Consider the following 24164-nt stretch of genomic DNA (forward strand, 5'->3'; position numbering starts at 1 on the left):
GACGTGGAATAGTTACTGATTTCAAAGGTGCTACTCTAGCTTTACTGAGTAGGAATGTTACGTGGACATCATGTTTTGTCTCCATCCTAAGGTACGTCACAGTGCCATATCCAAGTGTACTTGCGTCAGCAAAATGATGCAACTGAACGTTGGTAAGTTCATCCATTCCTGCTGGTTTTAGACATCTGTCCATCTTGAAATCTGCCATCTTCTCAAGCTCTTTTAACCATAAAGACCACTGCCTTTGGAGATTTGAGGGTAGCAGATCATCCCATCCACATCTTATCCTACATAACTCTTGCAAGAGAATTTTTGCTGTAAGAGTGAATGGAGCCAAAAATCCTAAAGGATCATAGACAGAGCATACCTTTGACAGGACACTACGCCTGGTGCAAGGATGATCTTTGCTAGTTATTTTAAAATTGAAAGTGTCAGATTCAACACACCACCACAAACCAAGAGCTCTTTCCATTGGCAACTGGTCCTTGTCCAGATCCATCATTTTTATGCCCTGTGCTCGGTGTTCTTCAGGTACACTTTGTAGCACAATGCGGCTATTGCTGATCCATTTTATTAACTGGAAACCTCCTGCTAAGCAGACATCTGTGAGATCCTTGATCATCAAGACGGCCTCTTCCTCAGAAGGTACACTTTTCAAACAATCATCCATGTAGAAGTTTGTGTAAATTTTCAAAAATTTCAAAAAAAAAATTTTTGTGTCAATTACCTTTTCAGGAAAGTCATCTTTGTTGTCCTCAGCAGTTCTACGTAAAGCATAGCAAGCACAACTTGGGGACGACACAGCACCAAACAAATGCACTTTCATCCTGTATTCCACAGAGTCCTGATTGATATCACCATCTGGCCACCATAGGAAACGAAGAAAGTCAGTATGTTCTTCTGCAACTTTAACCTGGTGAAACATTGCTTTTACATCAGCCATAAATGCAATAGGCTCTTGCGAAGCCTCACAAGAACTCCCAACAGTGAATTTGTCAGATTAGGACCCTGCAGAAGCTGATCATTCAATGATGTACCTTTAAAGGCAGCTCCACAATCAAACACCACTCTTAATGTTTGCTTCTTGGGGTGATAAACCCCATGGTGAGGGATATACCAAACTTTCCCTTCATCCTGTTTTAATTGATGTAACGGTACTATTTCGGCATAACCGTGTTTAATTACCTCATCCATGAAATCTTTATATTCTTGATGGAAAATCTTGTTTCTTTCAAATTTCCTTTTCAATCCAATTAAGCGCTGTTTAGCCACACAAAGGTTGTTTGGCAACATGGGAATTTCCATCCTAAAAAGAAGATTCAATTTATAATGTCCATCTTGAAACTCAATTGACTTGCTTACCTTTTCCATAAAGGCATGCTCTTCTCTTGACATTTCCTTCTTTTCAACAGAATTCTCATTAAAGTCATGATTGTATTGTTTACCAAGCATATCCTCCAATTTTCTTACAGAAATCCTGTTAACAGTCACACCTGAACATTTGACCTTATTCCTGCTTCCTTGGAGTGGTCCATTTACAACCCATCCCAATAGGGTTCTAACTGCATAAGGTCCATCTCCATTGCTGTTTATAACCTCCCAGGGCTCCATTACCCTGGAAGCATTTGCTCCAATCAGCAAATCCACATCAGCAGGAATTTGAGGAATCTCAACACCTTTCAGATATGGCCAATTTTCCAAATCCTTTTGAGTGACAATGTTGTCTCTGGATACAGGCATTCTTTCTTGAGTGAAGACTTCTGGAAGACTATAAAAGGTGTCATCAAGAAGGTTAGACACTTCCAATCCAGTCAAAACAGTGCTATTAACAGCCCTTTGATTGCCCATTGTTTTCAAAACAATATTAGTTTCCTTTCCCTTTAATTTCAAACTATGCATTAAGCGTTCTGAACAAAATGTGGCAGAACTGCCAGGATCCAAAAATGCATAGGTTTGAATTACTGTTTGTCCCTTACTGGATTTGACTTGAACTGGTACAATTGATAATGCACAGTCTCCATCGTCACCGGCCCCTGTTTGACCACATGTTGTGAGGGCAACATGTGCACTACTTAAAGATGAATGACTTTGTTCTTGAGTGCACACTCTTTCCTTTTGTTGGATATGCAAAATGCTGGGATGCTTTTGACCACACACTGCACAAGTCAAGCGCTTATCACATCTTTTGCTTATGTGTCCAAAAGAAAGACAGCCAAAACAAACACCTTTTTCCTTTAGAAAGTTCAATTTGTCTTTATGCAGCTTGTTTTGCGTTTGTGTACACTGCTCCAATAAGTGATCACGTTTGCAGCACAAACATACAACTTGGGCCTTTGATCTTATATCAGTCTCACAGCATCGAATTGATTTATTGTTGGTGACAACCGTTGTTGCAAAACTGTTTCTAACTTTAGTCTTAGGTTGGAATTTCTGTTGCACAGGCTGGGTATTCTGGATATCACCAAACAAGGGATCTGATGACATTTTGACTTGACGTTCAACAAATATCACAATATCTTTAAACCGTGCTCTCTGCTTGCGTCTTTCCATTAACTCACATGCAACAGTTCTCCAATTTTCCCTTAATTTGTAAGGCAACTTCATCATGATGGTTTTCAAATTGCTTGTCATCTCTAGCTCCTCCATATAGTCAATTTCTTCCATTACATTACAGCATCCACGCAAAAAGAGAGCATAACTCTGCAATGAATTTACATCCTCAGATTTTATTGAAGGCCATGCCAAAACCTTTTCTACATATGCAGAAGCTATTTTGAATTCATTGCCGTAATGTTCCTTTAACAATGCTTTAGCTTGCACATACCCTCTTTGTGCATCCATATGCTGACAACTGCGCACAATCTCCCTTGGCTGACCTTGTGTATATTGTTCCAGAAAGTATAAACAATCTCTACTATTTTTGGTTTTGTCTTCTATTCCATGCTCAAATGCTCTCATAAAAGTTTTATATTGCAGAGGATTGCCATCAAACACAGGAATATCTCTTTGAGGCAGTGTGCTGGATTGTTGTTGTTGTTGTACAAGCAGGGTGGTAATCTCATTTTGTTTTTGCAAGATATTACAAACGTTCGAAGTTATTATTCCATCACTGTTCTGCATTACACTTGAGGATTGCATTTGTGACGTGAAATGAGGATCAATTTGTGGCACACTGTGAATTTGCTGAATCACGTTCCTTGAGCTTTCTTACAGGGGGACTTCTATTGGCACATATGCCTCTGCATGAGGGTTGAGAGTAACAGTTCCTTTATCACAATATGCATTCATATCATCAGTGCAGGTTTTGGGAGACTGATTATTTAAAACAGCAATTTTTGCAGTAGCGGCTGCAATCTCTGCATCAATATCCAGCTGTTCTTGTCTATGTCTCAGCTTTTCTTGTTGTACCTCCAAAGCAGCTGCACGAGCCATTAATGCAGCTTTCTCTGCCTCTGCCATGATTCGTGCTGAAGCAGCAGAAGATCTCCCACTACGTACACTGCTTGAACTTTTCTTACTGGACGATTTACTGGATTTACATGAGGAGATGTTGGAAATGCTATCATCTGGATTAACATCTTCTTGACATACCCTTTCATCAACACCAGAACATGATGATTCAGCGCTCAACCATTTCTCAACATCATTTACAAACTCATCGCAAATCAACATCTTTCCATTGAACCATGTTTGTTGTTTTTCCTTTTCTTCACTGGGCAAAAGAACCATCACCGAATTGTGCATTTCCTTTGTTTCGTCTCTCAATTTGATGAATTTCTCTAAGGAACACTGCACCTTCTTTTCATATTCTCGGTTGGACATAAAATCCTTTATAATAACCATTAAGTTCTTTGCCTTGCTTAGTTTAAACTTTCTTGTCTTTTGCAGAGTTTCCAATTTTTCCAATAAAGCCTTAGGAGTGAGCTTAATGAGCCGCTTTTCCCTCACATGCTCTATTTCAACCTTCTCAAATGGCACAATAGTCTCTGTCTGTTCACAGGTAGCCGCACCATCATCATCACAATTCATTAAACTCATATTCACAGTTGAAATCGTTTGCCTCCTTAGCAAACTTTAAAACTTAAGCAACCAATGCATTGGATTTACGCTATTGTGTGCACACAAAGTCATTCATTAAGTAGCGCTACACATACCTTTGTTTCATTCATGCAGTTCATCACGGCTGATCCTCAAGAAAGTCCAAAAATGATGCATGATGATCCACAAAGAAGCCATTTTTTGACAAATGTAGTGATACAAATGACCATTTTGTCACTTGAGATGTTGTAGGGTTGTTTCTGATGCGTGAGAGCTCAACAAACGAATCATCCTCTAAATACTGCTTATCAGATTTATTTTTTGCACAGACAGTTCTTATGGCTCAATTTCCACTTACAGTCTGGTATATAAATGCTCATAAAATCACATTGAATGCCTCCATAAAGCTCTTTCAAACACGCTCAAAAAATGTTGTGCTTCCCTCTAATTACACACCTGTTGTTCTAAGTCTTTGTCTACCTATATACTCTTCCAAACCCACACTCCACCCAGTGGTCAAAAACAGCATTACAACAAACATAATGGCTCTTACAATATATATATATATATATATATATATAAACAAACATATTAAGTTGAATATTACTGCATTTAATTTGTTCATTTCCGGCCAATATAAATTGTTTACAACCACTTACGTTACATTTTTATTATAAATTTAATGAACCATTTTTGTCAGTACACTCAAACACGCACACAGACAGCTAAAGTCAGAATTATTAGCCCGTGTGAATATTTATTCCCCCAATTTCGGTTTGTTGGAGAGATTTTTTCTGCACATTTCTAATAATAAAAGTTTGTCCTGGAGACAATCCAAAACTAATATTGCTTAAGGGGGCTAATAATATTGACCTTAAAATGGCTTCAAAACAATTAAGAACTGCTTTTATTCTAGTCGAAATAAAACAAATAAGATTTTCTCCAGAAGAACAAATATTATCAGACATACCGTGAACATTTCCTGAATCTGTTCAACATCATTTAGGAAATATTAGACAAAGAAAACTCACAGCCGAGCGAATAATTCCGACTCAACTGTACATCATGTTATTTGTGGAAAACAAGACAAACACTTCATCTGTGCGTCAGCTGCTGGTCAAGTGTGGTGAACTGGAGGATTTGAGACGGAGCCTGATGTCTTCTTCATCGTCAGCGGTGCTTTAATGGACAGTAAATTATGGTCTTCCTCAAACTGAAGAACTGACTGTGTTCTGGATCTTTCTGTGGGACCAGAAGCGTCTCCAGCACTATAGCCGTGGCATATTTAGTTGGGTTTTTTTGTATACAGTAGTTTTTTCTTCATCATTTCTGAACGCTTTGAATGAATGATGCCTTACTGTATTTACTGTCCTCACTGCAGCTGGAGCTTCAGCAGAGAATGTACAAATCATGTCAGTTACTATTATTATTATTATTATTAAAGTTATGATCATGGTGCTCTCCTGGCAGTCTGAAGGGATACAGGAATGAGCTGTTTTTAGGTTTCTGCAATAATAAATGATGCGTCACCAAAATGAACAATTATAAACAATTATCAATTATCCTTATAAGAGCGCTCTCTGTACTGTGATGTGCTTTGAAACCAGATTGAACACTGTCTAAACACCCCTTGCACCTTAAGAACGTTAACCTGGTTAAAAACAGCTTTTTTCGATGATTTTACCAATGAAAGGGAGATTTGAGATGGGCCTGTAGTTGTTCAGTAGGGTGATATCAAGGATGCTCTTTGCAGTTATGGGTATGTTTGGAAAAGTCCCTGAGAGAAGTGAAGCATTTACCACTGTTAGGAGATCCATTTCTAGACAGTTGAACACCGTTTTAAAGAATGATGTGGGGAGTGTGTCATATTATCCTACAAATGGCAAGGCAATGAGCTTTAAACATTACATGATGTTGTTATATGAAGGCTAAATTGAGTCTGCAGTTATAAAAACATATTTGACGTATCGTTTTGTGTCAAATCAAATCACTTTTATTGTCACATCATCTGCAGCACATGATGAGAGCAAAGCTTAGGTCTGTGGTGTGATGAACAAAGAGCAGGAGTCAGAGATACAGTTTATTGAAGACAATAGTTTACAGTTTGATCAACAGAAAACAGCTTCAACACACTCCATAGGGGTCATAGTCTCAATTTCACAGAAATCATAGAAAGAGCAGCACACATGTGGTCAGTGACAAAATAACATCATCAGGAGTTCATACTTCCATTGTTTTCTGACATGATGCTGTTTTCCGCTTCTGTTTCCCACATTGTGCACTTCCTCCAGCGAGTGTCGCAGTCAGAGCTGCATGCAAATGAGGGCCGGCTGAAGCATCCCCATTGGTCCATTAGCTCTAGATTAACTGCTCCTCCTCCAGCCAATCAGGCGAGGAGGGAAGCTGACGTCACTCTAATGGCGACCAATCCCCACAGGCGAGGACAGAGAAGTGTATAATAATTAACAATCGCTCTTAAATAACAATCTGTGCAGTGCTCACACAACAGAGATGGAGAAGAGGACAGACAGGAGAAACTAAAGAAACCAGACATAAAGCAAAACAATGAATAACTAACCCTAAAAACAAAAGCCTAACCCAAACCTAATCCTAACCAAACCCTAACCTGACCCAACCTTACCCTAACAAACACCCCAGCCCTAACCCTTCCTTCAAAATAAAGGCCTAACCCAACCCTTACCCTAACCCTAACAAACACCCTAACCCAACCCTTACCCTAAGAACACCCTAACCCTTCAAAATAAAGGCCTAACCCAACCCTTACCCTAACAAACACTCTAATCCCAAAATAAAATGTTTAGAGGAACTGGGAAAGCAGAAAAAGCTGAAAAAGAAAGAAAGAGCTGAGATTTGGCCTCATTAATGAAAGATAATTATTCCTCTATTTTCTATATGTCTAACTCTAAACCCTAACCCTGACTGATGATAATTCACTAACGAACCCGATTATCTATCCACCCTTTATCTATCACTAACTTACTCCGATATTTACTAATGTTTCATCAATGAGGACCAATGAATTTCTACAAACGAGCACAGGATTTCCACAACATTATCAATAAGCTTAATAATATCAATAAATCTATTACAAAGTCCAACTCTAAACTACACTTGTGTCCATAAACACTATCTAAATCCCCCAGTCTTGACTAAAATGCTGTTATTTACCAAACCCTGCGGTTAAAATTAAACTATTTGAGCTGCTGGTTTATGTTAAAGCTAATCTGCAGAAATCCAGCGCTCGCTTGGAGAACAAGTGAAAGAAGAAGAAAGCAGAAAGATGAGAGCAGCAGCACTAGAAATAATCCTCATCAGATCTGACAAATCCACAGCTGGGCTAAAATCTGTCTGTGGCAGGAGGCTCTTATATCTAGCGTATCGGCCCATATAATCCTGCCCCGTCAGCGCCATCTACACCACCCTAACCTATCCCTGTATAAGAGAAAACGCCTTCAAAACCGGCCCACGACGCCCCTGTTATATGCGCTTATCTCACTTAAACCTGCCTAAAGTCCCGTTAGAGCTACGAGCACTGTCTAAACCAGGCTTCCTGTCTTTATAAAGTATTGACGCACTACAGTAATAATACACAGACTTTACCGTTTACTATTAATCCTACAGCTAGAGAAATAAACCACACCAGTATGCTAATAAATCTCCCTTTCCAGCAGTTTCATTTATTAATCTGTGACTATTTCCCCTTAATATGAATATTTACTCTACAGTCGGTGCTAACCCAGTTCATATAAAACACTACGTCCTGTCTAAACGTGAATGAACCTGCTTTCCTTTACTTATTTCAAACGATTAAAGGGTCACGAAACACCAAAACACATTTTTTGAGCTGTTGACAGTCGTATATGTGTCCCACACTGCTAAAAACACTATTAGGACACCTATATTTCACTAAAAAGTGTAAATTGGTTGTTTTTGCGTTATTTCAAGCAAATTCGTACTTCCTGTTTGAAACGAATTTTTGAAGCTGCGTCACGGTCATGACATAATAGCGTTTATTCCAGCGTGCAGACTGGGCGTCTGTGCCAGAGTGAGTCTTATTACGTCTTACAGCCTGCTGCATTAATGCATGAGTAAGGCTTGGTTCAAACCAATCAGCGCGCTCTATTGTGCAACTTCATTAATATTCATTAGTGTCACCGTCTTTACACCACAGAGACGCCACGTTGTGTTGGCAAAACAAGCGTGAAGTGATGCTTTTACAGTTTGCTGCAGTTAAGTTTCGTTTTCATTTTCTCTCTGTGAGAGCTCATCTGGATCACGTGTGACAGTGTACGCGACGCGCGACAACAATAACTTACACGTCTAAGGGGGATTATTGTTTACCTTCTCTTCATAAAGACGCGGCTCTAGTTGCTGATGATTGTCCTGTCTCTACAGATTTGGTAAGTGAGCGACCAGTGCTCTTTGTATATTCAGTTTGTTCGTATCGAATTAAGTTAACTATTGCATTGAGTGCAAAAATGTTAGCACCGCATTTTGTGACCGGAATAACACGCGGCTTTCGGACGCTACCTGCCGTGTGCATCTATGTTTCCGGGAAATGCTGAGTTTTTTTTCTCTCATTCGCCGTGCGGTATCAAACATTGCATGAAAAATACACGCTTAGAGCAGCTCCTCGAATCAAATATCTCGTTTGTCGCGAGGGGCATGAATGAATTCCCTGAATGAAAGAGCCAAACTGCAGTTAAAGTCCAACATTTAGTAATTTGGCAAATAATTCGACTACAGATGTCCATGTAGGTTAAACACCATCCCTTTCTCCTGTGTATTTTGACTGAAACTCGCGCGTGCCCAAATAGACACTCCCACACCCTCCCACTTTAGTTCCTCCGACACTCCCCCCTAAACAGAGCTAGACACCCCCACTTTTCTGACTTTTTCCAAAGTAGAGGTGTGAAAACACCCTGCTGAAACGAGGGGGTTTCATGGCCCTTTAATGCTGTCCTGCCGCAGACACATTCTACCCCAGCTGAGGATTAGCGCTAACACTCAATCTCCGGCGTCGCCTGTGCGCATCGGCCGCCATTAGACTGACATCAGCTTCCTTCCTCGCCTGATTGGCTAAAGGAGGAGCTGTCGGTCTAGAGCTGGTGGACCAATAGGGACGCTTCAACCGGCCCTCATTTACATGCAGCTCTGACTGCAACACTCGCAGGAGGAAGTGCAGAATTTGGGAAGCGGAAGCGGAAAACAGCAAAACAATCTGACGTAAATGGAAGTATGAAAACCTGTTTCCTGCTGCTGATGGGCTCTACGTCATGCTGAACCACTTGTGCTCTATAATCTCCTCTAAAACAGGTCCTGTTCGAGGGTGGTAACTGAATATCCACCGAAGAAGATCCTTGCATTCTGCAGAAATAGTAAAGAGAGAACATGTTAGTCATGGATGCTCTTGATGATGACACAACACAGAGATTTATTCAATGGTCTGGTGAAATTCTTGATTCTGATTGGCTGGACGTCGTCCAATAAAATCATTAAATACACAATTTGTTTCAGTCAGTTATTAGCACAGTTCCAGATGAATGCGCCACACTCAAACATTAGCAGTAACCAACTCGGTGACCATCGCTGAAGCTTTCATTGGACGTGTGCTTCATCTGGAGCCAATGGGGATCAACCAACTCGCAAATACGAGATGATGTAGCTAACACATGTTACTATGAGCTATAATATCAAACACACGACGAGTCATATCAGACGGAGATTTAGTCAAATATTGTGCTGCAATACTACTTTAATTTGGAAAATGACCATGTAATAAGTGGGATTATCACTGCATTACTGTGTGCTTTTGCCTCTGCATTTAAAATCCTTTAGCATGCGGCAGTCTACTGACTATACAGTACTTGTATGAAAATTGCTTTTTAATTGTGCATTTATTTGTTTTTAAAATAAATAATGTTATTTATGAATTTTATGGAAAATTATAGTAAAAAAGACAATAAATTGTGCATCTAGTCTGACAGCTTTAATTTACAGACATGATGTCCAGCTGTTTCCTGTCCAACTGTTATACATATTGGCCTGATAAACACATTTTAAGTAATAATTTAAAATGAATACACATGAAGATAGACTAATATGGCAGGGTTGTATACTAAACTAGCAGTATTCCACTGTATTTCATAGGCAGGCAGAGCCATTTGAGTTCTGGATGAGTGAAATCGGCTCAACACACCTGTTTACTGTGGTACAAACCACTTTCTATACTCCAGTACATTTTACTTTTCTCATTCACAATGGCCTAAAAATAAACATATAAAAATAGTACAGGCTAATTTACATGTTTCATAATCATAATATAAGTCAGAATCAGAAATTAATTTGAGTCCGATGATGTCACATGATGTGCAGGTAAAATGAGTGCATTCACTGAGCGCTTCTGTGCATGAAGGTGTGCTGTAGTTAATGCCACATGCACCGTCATGTGTTTTATATTCAGAGTTCATTTTGAAATAACATAGTGAAATGTTGGTTAAGAGTTACATGTTCGCTGGAGGAAACAGCTGTGATGATGAGAGGAGCGCTGAGGAAATAGTAGATGGGAAACCCGATTGGGGTACAAGTGATACAAGAGTTTCTACAGCAAAGAACTGCAAACATGCTGATATTATACCAGTCTACCGATAAACACACAGCTTCTGCTCTCACTCGGAACGGCTTTGCTGATTAAATGAGAAATAAGTTAAAAACGGAGGAGCTGAAGTCTGCTGCCGTTTTCATATGAAATTGAAAGGGGACTGAGGCGATAATTTAGCTGTGGACCATTCATGAGTTAATCCCAAAACCTTTAGGGGGGCTGAGTGAAAATAAGAGGCCTAGCGACGCCCATGAGCTGCACCATGTGTAGTGCTGTTTTCTCACCTGCCGACAATCTGGGGTGAAATCGTGGACGTTTATATCTGGAGTAAGGAAAATATCCATTGACCATATAGGACAGCATTAGTAAAACAGCCATGACATGTGAATCAACAGCAAAACGAATGGATCTGTAGGGTTCCCCCTCCTGTAGACGGTATCTCGTTACTCCTGCAAGGTAGAGATTTTCATGTTAGTAATTACAATATCTTTGCCCTCTTGACATCGCCATACATACACAGGAGATTACAGATTAAGGGTCAGTTCACCCAAAAAAGTAATTGTTATTAATTACTCAGCCTCACGTCGTCCTAAACCCCTGAGACCCACGCTCAGCTTCTGAACACAAATGAAGATGTTTTAGAAGAAACACGAGAGCTCTCTGACAATATTTGCCTTCAGTAGTTTAACTGAAAATCATGACTTTATTGAACAGTTTCTTGTCCTCAGTGTCAGTATATTGCGCACACTCAGAAGAGCTCTGTGTAGTGGCGTACACCGCTGATGTTCTCCTCTGATTGGAAGAAAGCACAGGCGCATCCGAGATGATACATCAGCAGTACAACTGAGAGCAACATGCGTGAAAGCCTCAAAGCTGTCCTGAATGTGCGCAATATACTGACACTGAGGATGAGAACCTGTTCAATAAAGTCGTTATTTTAGCTTTATGTGGAAATAAAAGTATTCTCAGAGTCTGATAATGCTCTGATTGAACCACTAAAGGCATACGGTCTGTTTTGAGGATGCTTTAGGGTCCTTTTATAGACCCTTGCTGTCTATAGAGCTCTCAGATTTCATCTTAAATATCTTCATTTGTGTTCAGGGGTCTCAGATGTTCAGGACGACATGAGAGATATTCATTACTAAAACTATTTTCATCTTTGTGTGAACTTAACCTTTAATAAGCAGCACTAAAAGGGCAACTCACCAAGATAGGGGGATCTCCAGTGGCCTTTTTCAGTATAATAACTGTCGCCAAAATCAATCAGCTTGAGCTGCAGGGTCTTTGGATTGACCAGGACGTTGTCTTTATATATGGACGCATGTTCTATGCCATGCTCAAGGCAGCGCTGTGTTGCGATAATGAGCTGCATGATCAGCTGCCGCGCAACACTCTCACTCAGGAGGCCATTGTTCTTCCTGATGAATTCATCCAAGGTTATGTACGAGGACGCGTACTCCATGACCAGGTAGTTATTCCTTCCCTCCATGGCGTACTCGTACAGCTCAATGATGTGCGGGCAGAGCGGAGGTTCCTTGAGGACCATCATATGATATGCTTCCGGGATAGTATGTCCATTCTAGAGAAAAATCAAGTCAGGAAAAGGTTAGATGTGAGTGTCAAATATATAAATGACATTATAATGTGTCACTAGCTGTGTTTCCATCCAAAGATGCAGATTACATTTATGCGCAACACTGGAATATCAAATAAAGATTCACGAATAAAGCAGCGTTTCCATCAATGAGTCAAAGAGAACAAAATCATCACTGCCTTACAAACTGGCGGCAAATATCAGACAGAGAAATGAGTTTCGCTTAAGAAGACCAAACGAAATGAACACGGTGAATGCGGTGGCTTTTGGAGACGTGAGACGGGAGCACAGACAGATGCTCAAGACTATTCTGGAGGGAATGATACTAGAAGAAGGCCTGATACTAGAAAATGATACTAGAGGGCTGAGGCCTTTTACAATCAGCAGAACAACATTTCAGATCTGCAACAATGGAAAGCTGCAAACCAACATTACTGACGCAAAAACCCTCAAACACATTTATATCATCATGTCTTATAACACAATCACATTACTGTTTTAAAGTGCATGCTGGAATTTATTTGGTAAAAATGCTTCTAAACTAGTTTTTGCACATTATTTCCTCTGGAATCAAATTTTCTCTTAGTCAATTATGTGCATGAGAACATGTATGTGCATCTTGGCGTTTTCATAAAGCTTTGTTTATGTGATAATCCTAAATGCGCATGAAACAGGTGGATGGAAACAGAGCTATTTTCACATATTACCTCAAATTCAACACTACATGTGACCCTGGACCACTAAACCAGTCTTTTGTCACGCAGATATATTTTGGGGAAAACTCAAAATGATGACTTCAGGGTATCTGCACATATTTAACGGGAAATGTAATAACTTTTAAGAGCTTTTTAAATCCACTATGAGGAAAATTAAAGACTTTACCTAAACAAAAAACACAACAGGAAAATGTTCAGTGTGACTACACAGAATGATGTGGTGAAGCATTAGCAAAACTCACCAGAGCCACGCTCAAGACAGGTCAAAGGGATGCGAAAACTTTTATACCAAGTGCTGATTGACCTTAAAACCCTGACAATGGGGTGCCGGTTTCATCAGTTGACCAATGTCTGACGTGCAAGACCAACTGTTTAGTTTTTGTTGCAGTGTTCATAGACTCAGCGAACATTATGATGAAAGCGTCCTTGTTTGCCTGTTAAATTAGTTCCTTCTTTTGGTATGGGGCAACACCAAATCAAGCTAAATATGCTGTTTTATCCCTTCCACATGTGAACGTACTCGCACACTCTCAGGGAACATTGCTTGAAAAACTAAGTGCATGTTCTCATATGAGGTGTATGAGTGGTGGCAGCTTACGGTTTGAAACACCCACAGTATTTCGGCCTTAAGTGCAGCTACATTCGCAAAGCTGCTGAAGGCATTGCTTGAAGTGGACGGCCTTGTGAAAGGCTGAGAGGTCGAAGTGCTCGATGAGAACATACTTATGGGCAAACTACTTGCCTGCGACATACTTCTTGTGCTTCTCTGCTTTCATGTGTGAATAGAGCGCTTTATGGCACATTGTCCCCAGTTTTATCGTCTTTTAACATAAAGCACACTTCCCTTCATGATTTCTGGCTGTTTTTTTCAGCCACCCCTGATACTTTTCGTCCTCCAACCAATTGTCATCAAACAAACATTTGCCCACGCTTGCGATTTCGCAAAATGCTGAGGTGGCGAACCAACAACACAACGCTTTCATCAATCACTTACTCGTATGTCACCTATAGAATGATGCAGGTTGCACCCACGAAGTGCTGCCCCCAAATGTTGCGCTGGTCAAATTGCGGTTGAAAAAATCTAATAAAAATGACGAGTCAGACATGAAACTTAAGATCCCACATGAAATTTAAGACCTCCTTATGGAAAATTACAAATCAAAAAAATCAGAAATTTTATTTAAGACGTTTCAAGACTTTTTAAAGGACCTGCGGGGACCCTGGACTTTAATTACGTAAAGATTTGGTTTCAATATATAATTTGTGCATTTCTTATTGATCTGATGTGGGGCAGTGGGTAGAACAATCACCTCACAGTAAAAAGGTCGCGGGTTCGACCCCCGGCTGGGTCAGTTGGCGTTTCTGTGTGGAGTTTGCATGTTCTCCCTGCATTCGCGTGGGTTTCCTCTGGGTGCTCTGGTTTCTCCCACAGTCCAAAAGACATGCGGTACAGGTGAATTGGGTAAGCTAAATTGTCTGTCGTGTATTTATGTGTGTGTATGAGTGTGTATGGGTGTTTCCCAGTGATGGCTGCAGCTGGAAGGGCATCCACTTTGTAAAACATATGCTGGATAATTTGGTGGATCATTCCGCTGTGGCGACCCCAGATTAATAAAGAGACTGAGGAGAAGGAGTTTACATGGAAATGTGAAATGTAGTTTAAGTTATTAACTTTAAAGCAGATTTTCCCAATATTCAGATTTTCTTCATGTTCCAGATTGTCAAACAGCCGCATCTCCATCAATATTGTTCTAACAAAGCAAACATTATCAAAAAGCCTCTTTATTGATCTCTCAGATGATACGCAAATCTCAGTTTCTGGACATTATGACTGGTTTTGTGCTCCACAGTTCATCTGCAGAAACAGATAACCCCCAGTTCTAGACATTTCCAGAAACTCTGTAATATTCTCAGTACAAACAAGATTTCTGGAAATGACTAAACACGTGCAGTTTCAGCCATTTGCATAAAGCGTGTAAAAAAAACACACGACATCTCAAAATGACTAAACATGGAGGTCATCTGTTCTCTTCATATATTTTCAGTAGAGTATGCATACTTACCATAGTGTACAAGTATCCGTAAAAGTCCTTATTCACAACTTTTATGGCAACCTGCAAAGAAAGCATAAAGTCAAAACTTATTTAAGCCAGAGAGATGTCTGATCTGACCTGCATAAAACACACACACACACACACACACACACAAAGACCACTGCAGAGTTGAAGTGACCGTTACCTTCTGGCCGTCAGATTTCCGTGTAGCCAGATAGACAGTGCCACCGTTTCCCTGTCCCAGCTTCTCTCCAAGCACATATTTCTCAAGTATAGATCCTGGAGAAAAGTAAATCACATTTATGACATTATTTCTGTGAGTGTTCTGCTCTAATCCTGAGATATTTCTGTAAAACTATAAAAAAAAAAAATCCAAAACCCGACTGCAGATTAGACAGAAATCATTATAACAGAAGACAGACCTGAGCTGCTGTTTCCAGCTGGGCTGCTGTTTCCAGCTGGGCTGCTGTTTTCAGCTGAGCTGCTGTTTTCAGCTGGGCTGCTGTTTTCAGCTGGGCTGCTGTTTTCAGCTGGGCTGCTGTTTTCAGCTGCAGTTTTCCCGCCGCTGCTGCCGCCATGTTGGATCTCTGCTGTTTTCATTTGTTTGGCAGCCACAGTGTCCTGATTTCTGCTGTCCTGATCAAGACATTCAGCCTTTCTCTTCTGTCCTCTTGGAGCTGATGTGGATTACAGTCAATAATAAATTATTAATGAGCCGTTCTTTCATTATTAGTATTACGCATTATTAGTATTATTAGACGTTTTACTCTGTCATAAAACTTTGCTGAGAAACGCTTTGCACAATACTGCATAGTTCCCAGTTTAAGGCACATCATGTAAGACTTTTATATTTATTAACAGTAGTATATACTCTGCTGAATCCTGTACTTATATTCTGCCAAATATCATGAAAAATGCTCAAATGCAGAGAAATCATCAGCGATCATGAGAATAACTGTGGCATAATAAAAGCTCTGCTGCCGCTTTACTCGTCTCTCATCAGCAACTGCTTCAGCATTTCTCAGATTTCACTTCACTGCTTTTAGCCTTACTCTGCTTCAGACTCCATGATAATACTTTACTCATCCATCAATCATTATTGACAGCATTATTAGTGCTCAAAATTTGCAGCAGTGCTAATAGTTTTCCAGCATTTTCCAGTCATAAAGAGAGAACTGACCTGAGCTGGACGCCTCTGTGTCGGTGTCGTCTCTTGTGTTCTCCAGCTCTGCAGCTTTGATGCGTTTCCTCAGAGCGTACGGTTTGCCTTCACCAGAAACACTCTGAAAATCATCATCCGCTTTCCGCTTCACTCCTCTTCCTCCTAATGTGGATGACAACACAACAAACAATAGACTCTTAAATGAAAACCATCATGTCTTTTATTGCCATATCTTCATTCCAGAAAATCTGGAATCTGAGGATTCAAACATCTAAATATTGAGAAAATCACATGTAAAAGGATAAAAGATCAATAAAAAGTAAGCTAAATTAATTGACTGAATTAGCGGATCAGAGCGCACATTCATAGTTTTAAGTCATATGACTGATATAACTCAAACTATATTCACAATAATAACTCAAAACAAATGTACAGATAATGAAAATGAAAATAAAAACATCACAAAAGAGCTTGGATCAAATCATGAATGAGGATTTTCTTATCGGGATATTATCATATATGTCAATATAGCGCCTCTACAGCCTCATAATGCACACTGACCTGAGCTGCTGTCTTCTGCTGCTGTTTTCACTCGTTTGGCAGCAACTGTGTCCAGACTTCTGCTGTCCTGATCTAGACATCCAGCCTTTCTCTTCAGTCCTCTTGGAACTTCTGTGGATTACAGTCAATAATGCATTGTTAATGAGCCGTTCTTTCATTAATTGGCATTTATTGTATTTGGGGATCTGTTCAAATGGCAGCAGTGCTAATAGTTTCCAGATGTTTTGTCATGAAGCACTACTGAGAAACACTTTGCACAAAACTGCATCGTTCACAGTTTTAAAGGTGCATTATGTGAGACTTTTTCCATTAAAATCTCCAAAAACCACTAGAAGAGTGATTCATGAATTCAGTCCCATTCAGGAATTCTCTCGCGGTGCATTATGGGATAGTGTAGCGTCCACTGGATGCGCACTTTAGAATCTCTCCAGTTGTAGTAGGTCATCCGGGTACTTCTCACATGCTGTTTTTCAAATACTGTGAGGTCAGACATACTACTCGGCTCACATACTGTCTTAATGTACTATTTAGTATGGAAGTGTGTGATTTTAGACACAGCCAGGGTGTGTGTTCATGCTAATGACGTCACACATCCTCTATTTCTGCTCTGTTTGTCTAGCGAGGTTTTAATATGTTTGTGTTTTATTTGACAGCACAGAGCAGCATTATAACAGAAGCCCAACATGTATTTAGTCTGATAAAACAGCACACGTGATCACGAGCTGAAGAACCAGACGCGCTGGACTGTGGCATAATAAAAGCTCTGCTGCTTTGTGTCGTCGTGCACTGTGCCTTTAAGCTGACATATATATGCTCATACAACTGTAGAAGAGTGACGGGAGACTGACCTGAGCGGCTGTTCTCATCGCTGGACGTCTCTGCAGCTTTGATGCGTTTCCGCAGAGCGTATGGTTTGACTCTGTCAGAAACACTCTGCAAATCATCATCCGCTTTCCTCTTCACTCCTCTTCCTCCTGATGTGGATTACAGTCAATAATTAACTATTAATAATCAGTTCTTTAATTAATTGCTGTTTATTTTACTCTGAGATTTAACAAATGACAGCAGTGCTAATAGTTTTCCAGCATTTTCCAGTCATAAAGAGTGGACTGACCTGAGCTGGACGCCTCTGTGTCAGCGTCTTCTCTTGTGTTCTCCAGCTCTGTAACTTTAATGCGTTTCCGGTGGGCAGATGGTTTGCCTCCACCAGAAACACTCTGAAAAGCATCATCTGCTTTCCGCTTCTCTCCTCTTCCTCCTAATGTGGATGACAACACAATGAACAATAAACTCTTCAATTAATCGTCATGTTTATTTATTGTCATATCTTCATTCCAGATTTCTGTTGCGATCTCAAATAAAATAAAGATTGAGAAAATCACCTTTAAAGTGGCCAAATTAAGTTCAAATCAACACTTGAGTTCTGACATGTTTACAGTAGAAAGTGCTTAACTTCATGAAACATGATCATAACATAATAATTGAATAATTTTGGGCATAATAGATAAATCAATCACTTTGATCCAGACAATGTATTTTTGCATATTTGCCAAAATATCCCCATGCTCACTGGATTTACCAGCTAACTGAGTCAATACTTTGCATGCTGCTTCACGGTTCGTACAAATTCCATGAGTTTTCCAGGACTTTAAAGTCAATTTTCATGACCTAATGTTTTATGTAATGTCTACATATTTGTGGTAAACCATAAAAAATGTTTACATTTATTACAGAATATCATAAAACACACAATAGTTTCAATTTATTTTAATAAATATGTAAAATAGATGATGCTTACACAGCACTAATAATGCGAGAGCGTGTTTTTGGCCAAGAAAATAGGCAAAAACAACTAAACCTTATTCCAATATACAGACATATGTCAAACTAATTTGAGATCATCTTAATAGTCTGTTAAACAAGTAATAGTAGGTAAAACTACTTCTATTGTAAAGCTGCGGTCACGCTGCACTTTTCTCTCCATAGACTTCCATTCATAGGCATGCGAATACAGCAGACCAGAAATGCAAGCACGTGTTTCGCATTTCACTGCATACGAAAGCTCAAGTTCTTACCTGCGAAATCACATCAGGTGATTGAGTGAGACCAATAGAAGGTCACTTAAAATATGGAGCAATAAGAATAATAATAATAAATATAATAATAATAATGACTAAATGTAAATGTAATTTCCATGACTTTTCCAAAACCTTTCCAGGCCTGGAAAATGCCATGACAAAATTCCATGACTTTTCCAGGTTTCCATGACCGTATGAACCTTGCTGCTTCATGTTTCAGAAGTTTAAGTGGTAACACATTATGGTGATGAAGCTGTAGAAGTGTTGATCTGTGGCAGGAAACACACCTGAGCTGGTTTTCTCCTGAAAACTGGTCATCTCTGTGTCTCTTGTGTTCTCCATCTCTGAAACTTTGATGCGTTTCCGCAGAGCGTATGATTTACCTCCACCAGAAACTCTCTGAAAATCATCATCCGCTTTCCGTTTCTCTCCTCTTCCTCCTAATGTGGATTACAACACAACAAACATAAACTTTTACAATGTACAAATACAAGGTAGATGATCTGAAGTGTTGATCTGTGGCAGGACACACCTGAACTGGTTTTCTCCTCATAGCTGGTCATCTCTGTGTCTCTTGTGTTCTCCATCTCTGAAAGTTTGATGCGTTTCCTCAGAGCATACGGTTTGCCTTCACCAGAAACACTCTGAAAATCATTATCCGCTTTCCGCTTCATTCCTCTTCTTTCTCCTAATGTGGATTACAACACAACGAACAATAAACTCTTAACCTAAATCCTGATTTTTTATGTCATTAATTCAACCAGATTTCAATTGAAAATCTGAGAGTTCAAAATCCAAACATTGGGAAAATCCCCTTTTAAATTGTCAAAGTTCTTAGCAATGCTTATTATAAATATCAAACATTATCAAGTGTTTTTTTAAATAAATGTATTGTAGCAAGTCTGTTTATAATCTTAATGAAAAATGAACATAATATTCTCATGTTTTTGTGTTTCTTTGTCATATTTCATGCCTGTAGCCGGGGGCAGGGTGGGGGTGTCCTATACATGAGCTCAACTGTCCTATTTTGACTGTTACATCATCATAAATTGTGAAAATAACCCATTGAACCAAGCCGATCATTCTAAATCTTTAGGAAATATTTTGGTTAATTGAAAGATGTGGTTATGATGACCATCCGACAAGCTAATCCAGCTTAAAATGTCACTAAAATGCAATATTTAAGCCTCATGAATAAGGCAAAAAACTGCAAAAAGGTCTACATTTTGGTAAAAATAAAGAACCAGCTCTTTCACCAGACTGACTCCGGGCCTGTATTTGTCATGTGTTTGGCTGTTGCCAACATAAGACCTGGGTCTTGACTGAGTCACAGTTTTGCTCGTTTGCACAATTAAATTATCATTCATTATTAGTATGGTATAGCTGCCCGTGTATTAAAATGAACATTTTCACCATTATACATTATAAATCATTATATATTCGTTAGGAAGAGTTTGACTTTGACTCAAGTATTGTTATCTGCATTTTACTCTGGTGTTTTTGTATTAAACCGACTGATGTTGTTTGCTAAAACACTGAATCTGCATTTATATTCAGGATTCTCTGAAAACACCTCTGAGTACCGTCAGGTTATGGAGTAATGATCGCCATATTTCGGCTAAACAAACACAGCTGAATATACACACAAACGGTTTAAAGCTGTTTTCATTTGTAAAAAGACCGTCAAATGGATTTTTAGCAGTGTAATATTGCATGGTCGTAAGTATGAGTCCAAAATAAGTATTTCTAGAGTGTAAAAATAGAGTTTTAGTATCAAACATTTAATAATATAAAACAGGCAAATATGAAACACACGTGTTCTTAGTGTCTGGACTTACCCGTCAAGGTCTTAGAACTTTCCATTCCTGCTAGAAACTTGAAAGGTCTTGTAGACATCGTCTGAAATCGCTCAACTGTTTTGCTCGATGTGTTTATCGACCGAGAGCAACTTTTACAATCAACCTTCATTTCTTGTTCTTGCAGATTACTGAAGCTGAGTTTACGCGCGTCGTCAGACCCTGTACAACCGTTAGAACGCGTTCTGCTGTTGCCAGGCAACACGTCGTCTTCCGCGAGTGTATGTGGTTAATGTGACCTTCTTTACCCTATAAAGCAGCACGAATCATATTTAATACACAAGTTTATAAGATCTGTATAATATCATCCTGATCATTCTTTTGCTTGAAACCCTGTTGTATAGTTTGATGCCTGTATTTTGCCCTCTTGTGGATTTTCATGACACTGCAGGCAGTGGAAGAGCTTTTTTGACCTTTTCAAAATGGCCGTTCTCATTGAATTGCTCCCAAGCTTTTGGGCTGGAAACTTTTCGCTAATTTAAAGTTATTACAGTAAGAATACAATTCAGAATGTAACTAATTTGATTAAATAAAGGTTTTCTAGATTAAAACGAACCATAATTACTTAAGTCTATCTTTATGTTACAAATATTACACAAAGAATGGGGGGGGGGGGGGGGATTATTCAGTCTATTTTTGTCATGCAGCACTCTGCAGTCTTCATAAACAAGCTAATTAAATAACTTAAAATAATTTTCCATCTTAATTTAACAAGTAACTTTGTATTGTAGGCAGGGGCGCAACTGCACATTTACTCAGATGTATGCGAGTTCAAGTTTTGCCCCCCCCCCCCCCCATTTTAATTTCCTAATCAACATGTCGAAGTTCTGAACGCAACTGAAATAGTATGAAGTAGTGAAAGTATAATTACATTAAGCATGTTAAGTCACAAAGAATTACATCTCATCCCTTCCCAAATTTCTTCTTAATTCCATTTTCCTCACCAAATGATTATAACACCTTGACATGTCTTGTTTTTGTTCTTTTTGTACATTTGTCCAAACAAAATGATAAATATGGGAGTCGTAAAGGGCAAAAGAACTTAAAAATGCAATAACTTCTCACATGCATATGTGAGAGGTGTAAGGTCTGTCTTCACATGAACAATAAATTGCTATCACACCTTTTACAAAGTGAAATAAAAAAGACTGTACAATGTTTAGTTAAAAAAATAGAGACAAACTGCCTGAAATGTTTTATTTGATCAAAATGTTATAGGCAAACTTTTTGGGAACTAAATTAAACTAGTTTTAAGCAAAAAAAGTTACCAAAAGGCCTGATGTATCAATATGATACATACTAAATTTATAAAAAATATGTATATGGTATAAAAATGGATCTTGATGGGATTAATAAACATGACAGTTCCAAAAAATGAGGATATTCTGACTATTTGTTCGTATCAGTTTTAACAGGGTTAAGAATCATTATAATTAGGTATCTAAAATTTATATAGGGGAATTTTTTAATCCAAGTATTATTTTCTATTTTGTCTAAAATATATTCAGTAGGCTCACACGGAGTCTACATGCGCAGACATCTGCAGTTTTCTACAGATTTTTAGCCCATCATTGAGTCTATGTATTTACTTGTGTAAATTTGTGTACATTTATATTTACTCAGTATTTAAATTAATTTCACTAATATTATTGTGATATAATAATAGTAATATTAAAATGTTCATATGATTTATTTACAATACAGTTGGTTAAGTAGTATTTTCTGCCTGTAATTCTTATCAGAAATAGCAAAAAATGTTTGCAGATTCTGTCTGGCCCTAATATTTATGGTTGTAGCCTACTTTTAAACATACATTTTGTGTAATCCCTCTTATTTTTGCAAAATAATTAATTAGTAATAATAAAGAAAAATTTTCAGATTAATCATACCTTTTGAGCTCAACTGTAAGTATGATTTGACAGTTTATTTTGATAAAACTTTTACATGAACTTTACACACGGATGTGTGACTGCATGTTATTGTTTTCAATTATTATGAATTTAAATGTGTGTGCCAACGTATGCAATTCATACCTATAAACCCTCTCGTTTTTGCCAAATTAAATCTACCATATTTTATCATTCTATCCGCTCTTCCGTGTGTGTATTTTCACTTATTTCTTCTGCCTTTGTAATGTTTCTATGAAAAGTGAAAGTAGCAGCTGCACAGAGCCGATCTCAAATGTGATGCAAGAACTGTTTAAGAGAATTAAGCTTTCACATTATTTTGGATTGACAGCACGTTAAAATTAATGTAAAAACGGCAGCGTTCACGTCCTTTCCAGTAAAGCTTTATGCGTCTATTGCCGCCCTTATGCAGCCTCTGAATCAGTATAACGGTACTGAGTGACGGACGCACCCCATAGTGATAAAGACGGCTTCTATACACGCGATTTGAAGATGAATGAAAGCGCATACTTTAAGATTCAGGTGTGTAAATAGACAAATACACAATGATATGTAAACATGTTTTATTTGAAACACAAGTAATATTATCTTATATTAGCATAAACAAAACAAATGTTTTCATTGCATTCTTAAAGTCAGATTCACACCTCTGTTATCAAACAAAACAGAGGATCAAACTAAATTCATTTTTGCTCTTTTGTAAATAACTATAGTAACTGTAATCAATATTTAAATGCAGTAAATAAAAAATGTTCTCTTTTGAAGTTGACGGTCCATAAATCTACTACTATCAAAAGCGTTTACCATAAAGTTAACTTTACACCAGCTCATCATCATCATGGCTTTAGCCTATAGAATTATAGTGTTTTTCGCATACTATACAGGATGCAAATATGCGATTTCGGACGCAGTTAGGTGTGGCCGTGCGTCACTGTCCCCCTGCCTGGACAAAACCACCTCGCCTGCATTTATGTTAAGTAAAAGCCCATGCATGCAGTGACTGAGTGGCGATAATGAATAATTAATGATATGGCTGCCCGTCGCTCCCAAAAACATTAGAAGTTGATTAAACGTATGGTAATAATAGTGTGGGTTAAGCTTACCAATCCCTTATTATCCAATTTGTCATGGCACTTTTCATTTTAAGGCATTGTTTGTTCTCTTTTTGTTTTCTATTTCGCGCTCCACGTCTCTTTACTCTTCTCTCCATTTTGAACATGTGACTGTAACCGAGCAACGGATCAATCAAATGGTCAAAGAAGAGGGAGGGGTGGTATAATTTTTTTTATTCAATAAAATACAATTGTATATTTATTTAAAATGCAGGATAAATATTTTTAATCAAAATATGCATTTATTTGTATAAAAAATATATAATTATAAGAAAAAATTGAAAAATAGTTTTGGCACAATGGCGCCCCCCCCATGTGTGGCGCCCCTATGCGCCGCATATACTGCATACCCCCTTTTTGCGCCACTGACTGCAATTTGACAATCACAATTAAACCATATGCATGCTCAGGCATTATTAGTATATATATATATATATATATATATATATATATATATATATATA

At 38.6% G+C, this 24164-nt stretch overlaps 1 protein-coding gene across 16 annotated transcripts; it reads right to left on the reverse strand.

Annotated features, from left to right (window-relative positions):
• Positions 1–6105: 6105 nt before the first annotated feature.
• On the reverse strand, positions 6106–23809 carry LOC108179511 (uncharacterized). 16 transcript variants are annotated; one of them, XR_015512111.1, is made up of 14 exons: positions 23692–23809; positions 19358–19513; positions 19113–19265; positions 17862–18005; positions 17596–17721; positions 16748–16858; positions 16205–16348; positions 15447–15701; positions 15209–15303; positions 15034–15084; positions 11867–12239; positions 10945–11109; positions 9152–9426; positions 6106–6441 (listed from the first exon to the last, which is right to left on the reverse strand). XR_015512111.1 is itself a non-coding variant. In XM_087288096.1 (14 exons), exons 2-13 carry the CDS (start codon positions 19497–19499, stop codon positions 9329–9331), a joined length of 1857 nt encoding a protein of 618 aa, XP_087144222.1. In that variant the 5' UTR covers positions 19500–19513; positions 23692–23809; the 3' UTR covers positions 6106–6287; positions 9306–9328. The 16 variants fall into 16 exon arrangements, 6 of the variants coding, with proteins under 6 accessions (XP_087144222.1, XP_087144219.1, XP_087144220.1 ...); XR_015512118.1 differs by having other exon boundaries at positions 6106–6368; positions 9213–9426; positions 15404–15701; XR_015512117.1 differs by having other exon boundaries at positions 6106–6396; positions 9206–9426; positions 15404–15701.
• Between the last annotated feature and the right edge of the window lie 355 nt (positions 23810–24164).

This window comes from Danio rerio, chromosome 16 (genome assembly GCF_052040795.2).
Source record: "Danio rerio strain M-AB ecotype USA chromosome 16, GRCz13ab, whole genome shotgun sequence".
Lineage (NCBI taxonomy): Eukaryota > Metazoa > Chordata > Actinopteri > Cypriniformes > Danionidae > Danio > Danio rerio.